Here is a 17,319-nt window from a genome sequence, read left to right on the forward strand (position 1 = left end):
CATACACACTTGAAACTATGCCCACAATCTAACATCTTCAAAAGTTTCTTTATGTTCTTATGTAGTCCTCTCTCCCATTCCTCTCCATCACAGCTACCACTGATTCTGTCATTATAGACTAATTTTTGTTTTCTAGGATTCTCTATAAATTGAATCATACCATGTTTTTCTTATCCTAGCTTCTTTCATTCTGCATAATTATTTTGAGATTAATTCACGTTGTTGCATGCATCAATAGTTTCTTTTTATGGCTAAACAGCATCCTGTCATGTGAATGTACTTCAATTTGTTCACTACCTGTCAATGTACATTTGGAATTTTTTCCAATTTTTGCCTATTACAAATAATGCTGCCATGAACATTTGTGTGCACACCTTTGTGTGGACATAGGCTTCATTTTTCTTAGGAAACTACTTAGGCGTGGAATGGCTGGATCATATATGGTAGCTATATGCTCTTTTCAAAAACTGTCAAACTGTATTCTAAATTTTACATTCCTACCAACAGAAAACGAGAGCGTTAGTTGCTGTACATCCTTGCTAATACTTAATATAGTTAGGCTTTTTAATTTCAGACATTCTAAAGATGGGAAGTGGAAGTTCACTGTGGCTCTACTTGGCGTAGTGTTTTAGCACAACTTGAAGGATAAAAGTTGAACATTTATCCTAGATGTTTTTGCCTTATTTCTTTAAACCTCCGAATTTGGAAAGTCTGAGTTCTGTTAGCAACTTCCTTCTTTGAAAATAAAAATACATTTAAAGTTTATGTCATGGTTTGCATGGCAGTTTAAAACACAGTGTACTCGTTGCCATTCAGGCACAGTATTTTACTGCTAACACTTAAAGGAATCAGAAGTAGTGACAATAAAAGCAGCATCATTTATTTTAAATAAATACCCTTAGAAATACTTATAACCTGTTTTGGCTTTTTGTTGTTGTTGTTTGTGCTCTCTTTATCAGTTCTAATTATTTAAGAAAAAGCAAAACAATATTTTTTAAAACTGGTTTGCAACAAAGTTGTTTCTCTGTAGAGAGAAACATTCATAATTATGAAGGACAGAAGAATTTGAACAAATATTTTTTTAAGAACTTTTTAATCAGATTTTTAGCTACTAGATTACTTTTAAACAAAAATAGCTATAACCTGAGATTTGAAACTTCATTACACAAAAAAACAGAAGAAAATTGTACACCCAAGTGCTGTTTTATATCAAGTGAGGATTGACAATACTGTTTTTATGCATCTGTTCTGCCCACATAAGAAGCCAGCTTCATCATCTGGATGTGTCCTGGGGCTGAAACTTTTTATAAATATGAGAATTTCACTTTTTTTAAATGGCAAGCAGAATATGGTGTCCAGCTGTGGATTTGCTTATATATTGTGTTTGCATTTTTTCTTCCTGGGCTTGTTTTATACAGTAAATGGCACTACATTGTCATACAGATTTCATGATTAATGCTTATTTATGAAATCTTATGTAAATATCTTAGGACTCAGTCAAACAATGTGCAAGTTAAACAGTTTTTTCTCCGAATATTGGAATGACATCTCCTTTGGGAATAGTAGGTTGGATATGTTCTTTATCTATAAAAAAAAGTCTCATATGTAACATTTGCCTTTTACTATTCGATGTTATATCATTCTTTTTCAATTGTTTTGTGGGACAAGAAATCCAGTTTCAGATTTATTCCTGGGAAACACAGAGAAAATTTAGATGTGGAAATTATTTAGAAATAAGGATGGTAGTTATTTTGTATTACACTAAATAATTACATTTACTAGAATGCCTTTTTTAAAAAATTTTGATTCTGTCCTCTGGTCGAGAGGCATTTATATGTGTTCTCTTATTCATATATTGAAATAAATCTACTGTTTGCTAGTAAGCTGTGCTTACATTACTGTGGTTTTAATCCACAGGAATGCTAGGTTGATTATTAAATATCACCATGTGAGTGTGAAGCAAATTTCAAGTGTAAGTTAATAGTGATCAGTGATGCATTGGTAGAGTTTTATTTTATAAATTTTATTTCTCTGGAATAGTTAATTTTCTCATATTATTATTTTAGTGGTTTGAAACTGAAAGTTGAAAGATTTGTTTTCTCTTCTTTTTTTCTTATGCTCTCAGGTCCAGCTTTTCTATGAACTAACTGATACCATGAATAAGGTCTGGAAAAAGATTCAGAAGAGAGGCAATCTCAACCTATCTACAACCTCTCCAGAGACCATGGCAGGGCCTGTTCCTACTTCTCCAGTTAGAAGCAGTATAGGCACAGCTCCTCCAGATACCAGCACATGCAGCCCATCTGCTGACATTGGGACTACTACTGAGGTAAGTGTTTTTGAAAATCCTGTTACAAAATGAAGGTTAATATATAACACAGATTTCCAGATCATGGTTTAAAATGAAGATAACCTCACTACTGTGAAAACTGATAGATTCTGAAGGTTCAAGAGGAGCTGTGGCAGCAGTGACTGTAGTATTCCTTTTAGGTACAAGAATTTTTTTTTAAATCACTTTCAGCAGCTTCTGGGGTAGTTCAGAATAGTGCCGGCTCTGTGAAGTGGTGAAAACTGAGACACAGTAAAGGTATGTTTCCTCAGAAGTATGGAAATGTAGAAACTGAGTGAAAAAGAGACTCATGCTTCCCCTCTCCCTACCTCTGTTCCTCTACACCTTTTTTGAACCAGGTGACTATTATTATCTAGTCACCTGGTTTAGATTAGTGGTTTTAGACCCTGTCAGACCCAGTGCCCTCTCCACTTCCTCCCAATCGTAAAAGCTTTTCTTTTTCTTTTTAACATCCTAACCTAGCATGCCAGTACCTCTTTTGTATAAGAAATATTTTATAATGCCTCCTTTACCATCCTGAAATGAAAATAAAAAATATAACCAGAAATGAATATGAAAAATAATGTAACTTACATATACATATAATTTCAAAAATATGTAATGTCTTAAATAAACTGTAAAGCATAAATAAAAGGAAAGTAATTAATATATAGTAATATGTACTTCAATATGTAAATGCCTGGGCATGACTATATTAGAAGACAAAATGGAATAGTCACGTGCAATTACTGTGAATATGATGGCTGTAAATAGACTCGTACAGGTCTATATTTAACACCACAAGTGGTATTGCTGTTGGTGACATGATTTTCTAAACTAGCGACAAACTCTTGGTAAAGTTTCAAACAAAACATAGTTCAATCTTTCATTATAGTAGTTGAATTTTGGAACTTCTAATGTATATTAAAATCATGCAAAAATGAAGAAAAATATGTTTGGATTTAAAACACTTTATAAACAGGGTTTTTACCTATATGAATATATATGAGACAGGCTTCATTTTTCAGGACTGCCCTATTCTACACAGGATCTCTTGAACCCCTAACTCCTAACCCTTAAATGCCAATAATGATACACAAACATTGAGTCAACCAAAAATACCCCATTCATTTCCAAAACATTGCTTAAAGGACAGAACTTTCTCCAATGAGAACTACTGTTCTATAGTCAATGGAGGTAGAAGTTATGTTTTTTTGCTTCTGCATAAAGACACCATTTCCTCTGGAAATAAAGCTATTGGCAAAATACAGAATGCGATAAGAATCAAGTAAAGGGGATTGTAATTTCTTTCATCTTACAAATCAGTAAAAGCAAACAAACTCAGTTTAAAGGGCAAATTTCAGCTGCTATAAGGCATTTAACACTTTAGAGAACATCTATTTAACCCCCTGTACAAGCAGCTTTGCTATCTTGCCCATTCCAAATCTTAAGAATCACAGTAACCCAGGTGATAAGATTATTCTTTCTCTTTTTTCTTTTTTCTTCCCAAATGAGGAAGAGATAGGAAGTCTAGAAATAAGCCCATATCGAGTTAATGGGACGTATCCTTTCTAGAGTAAAAGCTATGAATTGTTTCTTGAAGATTTCCAATGTTATTAGCATACAAAATCTTTTAGAATTCTTTCAGTAAAAAAGCTATTGAATACAGCAGTTTCCAAACTTATATAACCAAAAGCTCATCTTTCTCAGTTTGCCTATTAACGCTTTACAAAATACGTTTTGTGAAATCCTTTGGTAGAGTAATCAAAGTTTAAGGTAATCAGTTGCTAGACAAAGATAGTACAAATGAAGCTGATAAATACATTTTAGTGGCTGAAAGGAGAATGTTCCATTAAACAGTTGTTTTCTAAGTACTGTGTTTACAGGAATGTCTAGAGGAACATGACATCCATTTTGGAGTGTTCACTCAACTCTTTTGGAAATGTGTTTTTTTGAAAGAAGCATTTAAAAGACATTTCAAGTCCAGGAAAGACAGGGCTCACATGAAATGGTGACAGCTTTTGGTCATACATCTAGAGACTGCCATTCGTACAAGGTATAGTTTGAATCATACACTCTAGGATTGTACAGTGTACAAACAATGCAAAAGGACATGGTGACCCTGATGTGAGATGTAATAAAAATAAACACGCCCTACATTTATAGAGGAAGGATTAATAAATTCATTCTAAGAGGTCTGTGGCTCTCTTGTAGAGAAAATAACACTTGGGATGGTTAAAAATGAGTAAGACATGAGTAACAATTTTGTTTTAGTAGATGTATAATAATACATACTAGAAGAATAGTATCTTCACCAGCCAAAGTGAAGAAGTTAAGGGGAAAATTTTGCTAAATTGCTTATAAAAAAGTAAATTCTGATTTTAATAATACCCTTATATGACTGAAATTAATTTCAAATTAGAAAGTTGAGGATTTTTTCGGATTGGGTTATAAAGACAAGTAATGAAAATGCTCGTAATAGATTTGTTAGTTTTGTACTATCTATAGATTTAATCTGATCTGTATCAGATTTGAAAGATCTGAAAATGATAAAATTTTAATGCAAAAGATTCATAAATTAATATTCAAAAAAGACCATGTAAAGCAGCTCATAGAAATGGAGTTCTGGGGGAATGTGGATGGGAAAGTGGCACATGTTTTCAAAATGCACCCTCTTCTCTTATTTATATAGTGTGGTCCAGAAAAGAGGTGATTACTACTAGTCCAATATCAATTTGAAATCCACTTGGGAAGATTGTTTGCTGAGAAGTACCTTAAAATAATTTAGCTGATTTGTTTTTCATAAAGGGCAGGAAGATTTTTATGAAGATGGTTATTCACTATTATGAAGATGGTTATATCACTATTCGCTACTGAATGAAAACAATGACTATATTTTCTTATGTTATCATTTATTGGCTAATTTTGAAAGAGGTCAATTTAAACCCAGATGCACACATAGTTAGTCTTAATCTACCTATAAATATTTTTTGAGAGCAAGAATAGAAATTAAACATGAAATATTCAATAGACAGATACCTCCTTATAGGTTGCAAGGTAAAGTTAGATCAGTGCCTTAAAATTGATCATCATATCATAACCATTTGGGTGACAGAGTAAGACTCTGTCCTGTCTCCAAAAAAAAAAAAAAAAAACAGAGATAATGCTTGTAAAGTACTTAGTTTAGTGAGTAGTCCAAAAGGGAAAGCTAATACAAATCTTCATAAGATTTTTGCATTAGGCCGTGAGTATAGGCAAATTTCTATATACACGGTACCATTTAAACATTTTCAGTTTAGTAGGTCTTCATTTTATGTTTCCAGCTCTTGTAAAGTCATGAACAACACTAGGATTTACTCATAACAGAGCAGGCAAGTTGTCAGTCAGCGATATGCTTCGTGTAACTCGTTAAAAGATTTTTGAAACCCTATTAGGGTTAGCTAATTTTGTCATTTCAATTTAACTTTTAATTTTCTCCTTAGCCCTGGGCAGAAGAAGATTCTGCCACACTAATCAAATGCTGTACCATAGTAGCCCTATGCTGTTATTTGTTATATCATTTTATTATAACGAGGGAGGAAGGAGCTATAATTATAAAATTATTTCAGTGTAACCATGTTATTTAAATTCACTCACACCATATTAATAAGGCAATAAAAATATTAAGAACGTATTTATGAAAGAGGAATTACAACTCAGAGCTTGCTAACCAGTGCGCTGAAACACCATGAGATGTGTCACAGCTATGCTGAGACATGGATTACCTTGGCCTTTAGAGTCTTTGGGTGGGTCCAGGGTGAATGAAGCTTTCAATGCCGTGGAGATTTTTCTGCTTACCACAGATAAAAATAACATTTCCTACATATGCAATTATATGAAGAAGGTTGGGAAGTACTGCTTTAACTATCCACAACACATATATTCTATATTTAAATCCATATACAGACAGTTGTATTGTTGACATGATAGTGTGGCTAATAGAAAATATTCTTATAATCAAAAGATTATCAGGACAATGGTTACCAGGAGGAGAGAAGGACTTCTAGAGCTTTCCAGGAATGCTATGTTCAAAGAAGCATAAAGTCTTTTGAATAGATTAAAACAAACAAAAAAAGTATATATATAGTCTCCCCTTCATATTGTTCATTCTTTTATTTCTTAACATTTAAAAATAATTCCTTTATAGTCTTTTTAGATTTTCTTAACTCCATTTATTGGAGATGCCAAGTTTTTGTTAGTTATATCTGCTGACTGTCCCTTTTTCTGGTTCATTTTCTCATGTGGTTTGTAATATCTTATTGTGAACTCATATTCAACAGTTTAATTTTTCTGTGTGATTCCTATGTGCCCTTTGTTGTAGAATTGTCCCTATAGAGCATTTTGACATTTGCTTTTGCCAGGGTGCTAGAGATTTCAGGGAACCCTCAGCAATTTTTAGGTTCTTTATCAACAAGGGTTTGTCTTATCATATAAGTAGTACACATGACATCCCACACAAGCAAATAATAGCATTTAGTTTCTCATTATTTATTTTTTATTTTATTTATTTATTTTTTTGAGACAGAGTTTCACTCTTGTTGTCCAGGCTGGAGTGCAGTGGTGTGATCTCGGCTCAGTGCAACCTCTGCCTTCCGGTTTCAAGCGATTCTCCTGCCTCAGCCTCCTGAGTAGCTGGGATTACAGGCGCCTGCCACCACGCCTGGCTGATTTTTGTATTTTTACTAGAGATGGGGTTTCATCATGTTGGCCAGGCTGGTCTGGAACTCCAGACCTCAGGTGTTCGGCCTCCCAAAGTGCTGGGATTACAGGCGTAAGCCATCCTGCTCAGCCATGAATGACTTTATCATGCCCCTACTTTCACCTCTCCTCTGTCCTAGGAATCTGAAAAACATCCATGGCATTTCTTAGCCTGCTGAAGCCTAGTGTCTAGTGTATCTTTTGCTTAAAAAGCAGCTCTGTTTCCCTCCAGGATTTATGCAAAGAACTCCCCAGTTCAGGCTCTGGACCACGTCTTCAGTCCCTGAATGAGTGTTAAAACACCATTGCTCAACCCCTCCACCCTCATCTGAGTTTGACACTTCTACATACCGCCAAGGACTGTTTCCACTTGTTACCCTGACTTTGTGTTGCCTCTTCATTTCTGACACCATAGTATTTGTCTTTATTTCAAGTTTTGCTATCGTATTAGAAAAAGATGGTAGTCTGAAATTGGACAGTTTAAGAGAATTTAGTAAAAGGACAAAGATGTTAACTGGGGAGGGAAATCTCAGTTAACAGGAGATGATTGAGTACCCTGGAGCAGTTGTTGACACCAGTGGGCTTAAAGGGCAGGAAAGAGAGTTTATCAGAGCAGGGAATAAATACCCAGACTTCATTCTCCACTTCTGTCTCCACTGTTTCTCATTGACTGAAACCAAGAAAAAAAACAAAAACAAACAAACAAAAAACAAAAAACAGAGGACCAGGAAATCCATTCATATTGTTCATATAGATTAACTTCCCAAGCACACAGGGTAGTGAAGCGTAGAGAGTAGATCTAGAGGGCCAAAGAAAAGATATGTAGCACTTTTCGGTATTAAATTCACCTGACATTTTATCCAGAATATCTGTGCTGTGGTAGTACAAATGGTAAATGTTCATTTCGGCTTAGTCTCCATATTGCTGGTGTTAAAATTTCTTACTAAGAACTAGTCGTTTTAATCTCACTCTCCTTGTACATATTAACTTCTCAATACTATCAATTAACTTATTTGGTGATTTTTTAAAATTGTGGTAAAAAATGCACATGGTGAAATTTACCATTTTAACCATTTAAAAATGTACAATTTAGTGGCATTAGGCACATTCACAGTGTGTAGCATAACCGCTATCTATTTCTAGAACTTTTTCATCATCCTAGACAGAATCTCTATCCCCATCGAACAACTCCATCTTCTCCTCTCCCTCCATCCCTGGTAACCTCTATTCTACTTTCTGTCTCTATAGATTTGCCTATTCTAGGTACTTAATATAAGAGGAATCGTATGGTATTTGTACTTTTGTATCTAGCTTATTCTACTTTGTGTAATATATTTAAGGCTCATTCCTTTCTTTTAGTGTATCAGAATTCCATTCCTTTTTATGGCTGAGTAATATTTCATTGTATGCATGTAACACATTAAATTTATCTGTTTCTTTGTTGCGGGAAATCTGGGTTGTTTCTACGTTTTTGGCTGTTGTGGATAATGCTGCTTTGAATGTTGGTGCACAGGGGTTGATTAATTTTTAATGAAATAGTTTTCCCTTGAAGAAATTGTATGCATGTTATATGACTTGCACCTGAAAAAGCATTTTAAAACTCATAGAGTACCAGAAATTGTATTTATTTTTTTAACTGTTGAATATGTTGATAACTGATGTATTTGGTTTAAAATGTAGAGGGAGGGGAAAGAAAGTAAATCTAAATGTTTTTAAACATGTTTTATTCGGTACTTATTTTCTGATTTAGAAGAGCACATTACTACCATCTTAATATCATTTGCTTAGTACTAGCCTGAATGGTCTAGAATTACAGTAGCACTTAATATTATCCCTTACTGTGTGAAAGCATATTTCAAAATTTTGGCAGAAAATATGGGTCCCAGAGGGGAAAAAAGGGAAAAATTGAGTAGTATGTTTAGTTTCTATAGTAACCCTTCAAACAAAAAAGAATGTTAGTAATTGATTTTCTCTAAGGTGTATGTTTTTTTTTTTTCCTCCTGGGGAAAACTAGCTAAACTGTCTGCTCCTTTCCTACTCTTTGTTGTTATGAACTCTCTCTTTTCTCCTTTTCTCAGCCCTAAGAATTGGCTTCCTCTGACTTTGATGTAATGGTTTTGTGGAACTTGACAAGTGAGCAAAGATCTTTGTCTTAATTCTGTCAACTTATAGTTGTATTTTCGTAAAAGATTATCAGATCCTTTAGACCAGCATTTTAATTTTATATATAGAAAATTGAAACACAGTGAATTAAAATTAGCGTTACTATGTAGGGACTGGGCTGACTCATATTAGCTTGATTCTAAGTTAGTGGAACCTCTGGAAGAGACTTTGTAAATTTGTTTAAGTTCTTTGTAGCTTCTGGATATAAGCCCTTTGTCAGACGGATAGATTGCAAAATTTTCTCCCATTCTGTAGGTTGACTGTTCACTCTGATGATAGTTTCTTTTGCTGTGTAGAAGATCATTAGTTTAATTAGATCCCATTTGTCTATTTTGGCTTTTATTGCTATTGCTTTTGGTGTTTTAGTCATGAAGTCTTTGCCCATGCCTATGTCTTGAATGGTATTGCCTAGGTTTTCCTCTAGGATTTTTATGGTTTTAGGTCTTACATTTAAGTCTTTAATCCATCTTGAGTTAACTTCTATATAAGGTGTAAGGAAGGGATCCAGTTTCAGCTTTCTACATATGGCTAGCCAGTTTTCCCAACACCATTTGTTAAATAGGGAATCCTTTCCCCATTGCTTGTTTTTGTCAAGTTTGTCAAAGATCAGATTGTTGTAGATGTGTAATGTTATTTCTGAGACCTCTATTCTGTTCCATTGGTCTATATCTCTGTTTTGATACCAGTACCATGCTGTTTTGGTTGCTGTAGACTTGTAGTATAGTTTGAAGTCAGGTAGCGTGATGCCACCTCCTTTGTTTTTTTTTTTTTTTTTTTTCTTTTTTCTGCTTATGATTGTCTTGGCTCTGTGGGGTCTTTTTTGGTTCCATATGAACTTTAAAGTAGTTTTTTCCAATTCTGTGAAGAAAGTCATTGGTAGCTTGATGGGGGTGGCATTGAATCTATAAATTACTTTGGGCAGTATGGCCATTTTCACAATATTGATTCTTCCTATCCATGAATATGGAACATTTTTCCATTTGTTTGTGTCTTCTTTTATTTTGTTGAGCAGTGGTTTGTAGTTCTCCTTGAAGAGGTCCTTCACATCCCTTGTGAGTTGGATTCCTAGGTATTTTATTCTCTTTGAAGCAATTGTGAATGGGAGTTCACTCATGATTTGGCTTTCTGTCTGTTATTGGCGTATAAGAATAATGATGATTTTTGCACATTGATTTTGTGTCCTGAGACTTTGCTGAAGTTGCTTATCAGCTTAAGGAGATTTTGAGCTGAGATGATGGGGTTTTCTAAATATACAATCATGTCATCTGCAAACAGGGACGCTTTGACTTCCTCTTTTCCTAATTGAATACGCTTTATATTTTTTCTCTTGCCTGATTGCCCTTGCCAGAACTTCCAACACTATATTGAATAGGAGTGTTGAGAGAGGACATCCTTGTCTTGTGCTGGTTTTAAAAGGGAATGCTTCCAGTTTTTGACTATTCGGTATGATATTGGCTGTGATTTTCTCATAAATAGCTCTTATTTTGAGTTAGCTTCCATCAATACCTAGTTTATTGAGTGTTTTTAGCATGAAACACTGTTGCATTTTGTCAAAGGCCTTTTCTGCATCTATTGAGATAATCATGTGGTTTTTGTCATTGGTTCTGTTTATGTGATGGAATACGTTTATTGATTTGCATATGTTGAACCAGCTTTGCATCCCAGGGATGAAGCCCACTTAATCATGGTGGATAAGCTTTTGATGTGCTGCTGGATTCGGTTTGCCAGTATTTTATTGAGGATTTTCGCATCCATGTTCGTCAGGGATATTGGTCTAAAATTCTCTCTTTTTGTTGTGTCTCTCACAGGCTTTGGTATCAGGATGATGTTGGCCTCATAAAATGAATTAGGGAGGATTCCCTCTTTCTCTGTTGATTGGAATAGTTTCAGAAGGGATGGTACCAGCTCCTCTTTGTACCTCTGGTAGAATTCAGCTATGAATCTCTCTGGCTCTGGACTTTTTTTTGGTGGGTAGGCTATTAATTATTGCCTCAGTTTCAGAGCCTGTTACTGGTCTACTCAGAGATTCAACTTCATCCTGGTTTAGTCTTGGGAGGGTGTATATGTCCAGGAATTTATCCATTCCTTCTAGATTTTCTAGTTTATTTGCATAAAGTTGTTTATGGTATTCTTTGATGGTAGTTTGTATTTCTCTGGGATCAGTGATGATAGCCCCTTTATCATTTTTTATTGTATCTATTTGATTCTTCTCTCTTTTCTTCTTTATTATTCTTGCTAGCAGTCTGTTTTGTTGATCTTTTCAAAAAACCAACTCCTGGATTCATTGATTTTTTGAAGGGTTTTTTGTGTCTCTTTCCTTCAGTTCTGCTCTGATCTTAGTTATTTCATGTCTTCTGCTAGCTTTTGAATGTGTTTGCTCTTGCTTCTCTAGTTCTTTTAATTTTGTTGTTAGGGTGTCAATTTTAGATCTTAGCTTCTTTCTCTTTTGGGCATTTAGTGCTATAAATTTCCCTCTACACACTGCTTTAAATGTGTCCCAGAGATTCTGGTATGTTGTGTCTTTGTTCTCTTTGGTTTCAAAGAACATCTTTATTTCTGCCTTCATTTCGTTATGTAAAGTAGTCATTCAGGAGCAGGTTGTTCAGTTTCCATGTAGTTGAGCGGTTTTGATTGAGTTTCTTAGTCCTGAGTTCTAGTTTGATTGCACTGTGGTCTGAGAGACAGTTTGTTGTGATTTCTGTTCTTTTACATTTGCTAAGGTGTGTCTTACTCCCAATTATGTGGTCAATTTTGGAATAAGTTTGATGTGGTGCTGAGAAGAATGTATATTCTGTTGATTTGGGGTGGAGAGTTCTATAGATGTCTATTAGGTTTGCTTGGTGAAGAGCTGAGTTCAAGTCCTGGATCTCCTTGTTAAACTTCTGTCTCATTGATCTGTCTACTATTGACAATAGGGGTTAAAGTCTCCTATTATTATTGTGTGGGAGTCTAAGTCTCTTTGTAGGTCTCTAGGATTTGCTTTATGAATCTGGGTGCTCCTTTATTGGGTGTATATATATTTAGGATAGTTAGCTCTTCTTGTTGAATTGATTCCTTTACCATTATGTAATGGCCTTGTTTGTCTGTTTTGGTCTTTGTTCGTTTGAAGTCTGTTTTATCAGAGACTAGGATTGCAACCCGTGTTTTTTTTTTTTTTGTTCTCCATTTGCTTGGTAGATCTTCCTGCATCTCTTTATTTTGAGCCTGTGTGTGTCTCTGCATGTGAGATGGGTCTCCTGAATACAGCACGCTGATAGGTCTTGCCTCTTTATCCAGTTGCTAGTCTGTGTCTTTTAATTGGAGCATTTAGCCCATTTACATTTAATGTTCATATTGTTATGTGTGAATTTGATCCTGTCATTATGATGTTGCGTGATTATTTTGCCCGTGAATTGATGCAGTTTCTTCATAGCATCGATGCTTTTTACAATTTGGCATGTTTTTGCAGTGGCTGGTACTGGTTGTTCCTTTCCATGTTTAGTGCTTCCTTCAGGAGCTCTTGTAAGGCAGGTCTGGTGGTGGCAAAATCTGTCAGTGTTTGCTTGTTTGTAAAGGATTTTATTTTTGCTTCACTTATGAAGCTTATTTTGGCTGTATATAAAATTCTGGGTTGTAAATTGTTTTCTTTAAGAATGTTGAATATTGGCTCCCACTGTCTGCTGGCTTGTAGGGTTTCTGCAGAGGGATCCACTGTTAGTCTGATAGGCTTCCCTTTGTGGGTAACCCGACTTTTCTCTCTGACTGCCCTTAACATTTTTTCATTCATTTCAAACTTGGTGAATCTGACAGTTATGTGTCTTGGGGTTGCTCTTCTCTAGGAGTATCTTTGTGGTGTTCTCTGTATTTCCTGAATTTGAATGTTGGCCTGCTTTGCTATGTTGGGGAAGTTCTCCTGGATAATATGCTGAAGAGTTTTTTCTAACTCAGTTCCATTTTTCCCTGTCACTTTCAGGTTCACCAGTCAAACGTAGATTTGGTCTTTTCACATTGTCCTATATTTCTTGGAGGCTTTGTTTGTTTCTTTTCACTGTTTTTTCTCTTGTCTTCTCACTTCATTTCATTAATTTGATCTTCAGTCACTGATATCCTTTCTTCCACTTGATTGAATTAACTATTAAAGCTTGTGCATGTGTCATGTAGTTCTTGTGCCATGGTTTTCAGCTCCATCAAGTCATTTAAGGTCTTGTCTACACTGTTCATTGCAGTTAGCCATTCGTCTAACCTTTTTTCAAGGTTTTTAACTTCCTTGTGACGGGTTCTAACATGCTCCTTTTACTCAGAGAAGTTTGTTATTACCAGCCTTCTGAAACCTACTTCTGTCAAGTCGTCAAAGTCATTCTCCATCCAGTTTTGTTCCATTGCTGGCAGGGAGCTGCAATCCTTGGAGGAGAAGAGGTGCTCTGGTTTTTGGAATTTTCAGCTTTTCTGCTCTGGTTTCTCCCCATCTTTGCAGTTTTATCTACCTTTGGTCTTTGATGTTGATGACCTACAGATAGGGTTTTTATGTAGATGTCCTTTTTGTTGATGTTGATGCTATTCCTTTCTGTTTGTTAGTTTTCCTTCTAACAGTCAGGCTCCTCAGCTGCAGATCTGTTGGAGTTTATTGGAGTTCCACTCCAGACCCTGTTTGCCTGGGTATCAACAGCAAATATTGCAGAACAGCAAATATTGCTGCCTGATTCTTCCTCTGGAAGCTTCATCCCAGAGGGGCACCTGCCTATATGAGGTGTCAGTTGGCCCCTACTGGGAGGTGTCTGTCAGTCAGGCTACACGGGCATCAGGGACCCACTTAAAGAGGCAGTCTGTCCCTTATCAGAGCTTGAATGACATGCTGAGAGAACCACTGCTCTCTTTAGAGCTGTCAGATAGGGACGTTTAAGCCTGCAGAAGTTGTCTACTGTATTTTATTCAGGTGTGCCCTGCCCACAGAGGTGGAGTCTAGAGAGGCAGTAGGCCTTGCTGAGTTGCAATGGGCTCTGCCCAGTTGGAGCTTCCCAGCCACTTTGTTTACTTTCTGAAGCCTCAGCAGTGGCGGACACCCCTCTCCCCACCAGGGTCCTGCCTTGCAGGTGGATCTCAGACTGCTGCGCTAGCAGTGAGCAAGGCTCCCTGGGAGTAGGACCTGTGGAGCCAGGCACGGGGTGAAATCCCCTGGTCTGCCAATTGCTAAGACTGTGGGAGAAGCGTAGTCTTTAAGTGAGCGTGTACCCTTCCTCCAGGTACAGTCTGTCATTGCTTCCTTTGGCTAGGAAAGGGAAATCTCCCAACCCCTTGAGCTTCCCAGGTGAGAAGACGCCCCACCCTGCTTTGGCTCACCCTCCGTGGGCTGCACCCACTCTCCAACCAGTCCCAATGAGAAGAACCAGGTACCTCAGTTGGAAATGCAGAAATCACCCGTCTTCTGTGTCAATCTCACTAGGAGCTGTAAACTAGAGCTGTTCCTATTTGGTTGTCTTGGAAGTGACTTCAACATTATTATATACTTAATTTATCTATCTCCTTTATTCTGTTAATGTGACTAATTATATCAATTGATTTTCAAATGTTCAACTGACCATGCAGTTCTATAAAAATCCCAACTTGGCTGTGATATATTTTTCTTTTTATATATTGCTAGATTGAGGTTGCTAATTGTTTAGGATTTTGGTATCTATAGTCATGAGTGATACTGACCATTTTTACCATTTTAAGTATATAATTCTGTTGAATTCTATATTTTTTCTTGTAGCCTTGTCATCTTTTGGTATTAGATTAGAAGATTGTACTATCTTCATAAATGAGTGAGCAAGTGTTTCCTCTTGTCGTACTCTCTAGAAAACTGTTTTCATGTGAAAATTCTAATCACTATATATTTCCATGTTGAAAAAAGTAATCTTAATTGAAAACGTACTTGGCTATAACACATATCTGATCTAAATTTACAAGTCTTAATTTAGATGTCATTTAGAAAATTATTTGAAGAGACAGAGAATGGGTTGGGTGTGGTGGCTTATACATGTGATCTGAGCACTTTGGGAGGCCGAGGCAGGCAGATCAGCTGAGATCAGGAGTTTGAGATCAGCCTGGCCAACATGGTGACACCCCATCTCTACTCCAAATACAAAACTTAGCTGGGTGGCGCATGCCTGTAATCCCGACTCGGGAGGCCGCGACAGGAGGATTGCTTGAACCTGGTAGGCGGAGGTTGCAGTGAGCCGAGATGGTGCCACTGCACTGCAGCCTGGGTGACAGAGCAAGACTCTTTCTCAAAAAATAAAGAATAAAAATAAAAGAAAGGAAAAGAAAGAGAAAAAGAGAGAGAATGAAATGGTAAGGACCATATGGACAAAGGACCCTAATTTAATAATTTTAAAGAGAACATAGAGAAGTATTGTGATCCTTTTTCCATCTCCAACACTAATACAGCCTTGTTCCTCAAAATTAAATTTTATACTATGTTTTGATAAAATAATACTTAACGATAAGATAAATATTTCTATCCCACCACAGTGGCCCAATTTATGTCAAGTAAAACTAATGAACATATAGATGCTAGACACATATAATTTTTTTTGTTACTGTACGATCGTAATTTTATATTACTATTAACTTTTTTGGCTTAAGTTTTTTGTTGTTGTAAAATATACACAACATAAAATGTACTATTTTTACCATTTTAAGTATACAATTCTGTGGTGTTAAATATATTCACATTGTTGTACAACCTTCACAACAGTCTCCAGTATTTTTTCATCTTCCCCAACTGAAACTCTGTATCCATTAAACAATAACTCACCATCTTAATATTAAATCTTCCAATGTATGACCACTGATTGTCTTTCCATTTACTTGTGTTATCTTAATTTCTTTTAAAAATATTTCATAGTCTTCATTATGTCTTTTACTTCCTCAGTTATGTTTATTTTTAAGCATTTTATTATTTTAGATGCTATTGTAAATGGAATTATTCTGTTCATTTTCTTTCTTTATTGTTTGTTTCTAATGCATAGAAACACAACTGATTCGTGTATGTTGGTGTTGTATCCCACAGCTTTGCGGAATTCATTGATTAGTTCTATAATTTTTCTTGGAATCTTCAGTTTTATACATATACAATCATGTCATGTGCTAAAAGACATAATTTTACTTTTTCCTTTCCAATTTGGTTGCCTTTTATTTCATTTTGTTTCCTGATTTCTCTGGTGAGGACTTTAGTAGTTTTTGAATAAATTTTGGAATTTATTTTGAAAATATGAGGCAATATTTTAAAGTTGACTATAATTATCTCTTTTTATAATTTTCTTTATTGTCAAGGGAAACCTCTGACATTCTTTTGGCTGTAATTAAAATCTATACAAATAGCCAAAGACATATTGACAAACTGGCCCTGTATTGCTTTTACTTTTTCCATCTTAGTTGTACTTTTAATACTGTTTTTTTTTTCAATCTGAAATATTTGTTAAGTCAAACACTATAGATTACAAGTAAAATGATTCAGACTGGGAGACTTCCACTGACTCAGAAGTAAAGATGTCAAATAGTAATTATATTGTTTCAGTGCCATACTGGATATGAGATATAAACTTTCCATCACCATTCATCACTCATTATCTTTTTATTAAAGGATAACCCCAATTTATTTTAAGCATGGTTCAAAGTAGGTTCTAAACATACTCTTCTTCAGAGTGTTGAATAATTTTGGAATACTAGCTCACATTAAGATTAAATCACATTTATTGTGGTACATAGCATAGAGATGCATATGTTCATTAAGTCACTACACATATGTTTGTGTAAATATGTAAAACTATATATACAATATGAATTTGTGTTTTCAGTTTGTTTTTTGTCCTTAATCATTTTAAACATGATTATTTTCTCTTATTTTTTATCAGATCTGGTATCTGAACTTCTTTAGAGTTGAATCTGACCACTTGTTGTTTTCTTAAATCTTACCCCTGCTAGATTGTTTTCTTAGGCACTGTGTAATTTAGTGTTGGGTGTTTTTCATCAATGGAACTTTTTCTATGAAGCTCTTACATGTTGGTTGAGGGCCTGTCCCCCACAAAGACATTTTATGTGTTTGCTTCTCTAAGGGACTTCATCTACCA

General features: G+C 35.5%; 1 protein-coding gene across 12 annotated transcripts in view; it reads left to right on the forward strand.

The window, feature by feature from the left end:
- VPS13B (vacuolar protein sorting 13 homolog B) overlaps positions 1 to 17,319 on the forward strand; it is a 904,863-nt gene that overhangs the window by 484,226 nt on the left and 403,318 nt on the right. For all 12 annotated transcript variants that reach the window (XR_004059219.1, XR_004059220.1, XM_010385612.2 and 9 more), the window contains one exon: positions 2,126 to 2,329. Coding sequence is in view for 10 of the 12 variants with exons in the window: in XM_010385612.2 (XP_010383914.1) it covers positions 2,126 to 2,329 (204 nt within the window). In the remaining 2 variants the exon portion in view is untranslated. The remainder of the gene's footprint in view (positions 1 to 2,125; positions 2,330 to 17,319) is intronic.

The sequence above is a fragment of the Rhinopithecus roxellana genome, chromosome 9, assembly GCF_007565055.1.
Source record: "Rhinopithecus roxellana isolate Shanxi Qingling chromosome 9, ASM756505v1, whole genome shotgun sequence".
Lineage (NCBI taxonomy): Eukaryota > Metazoa > Chordata > Mammalia > Primates > Cercopithecidae > Rhinopithecus > Rhinopithecus roxellana.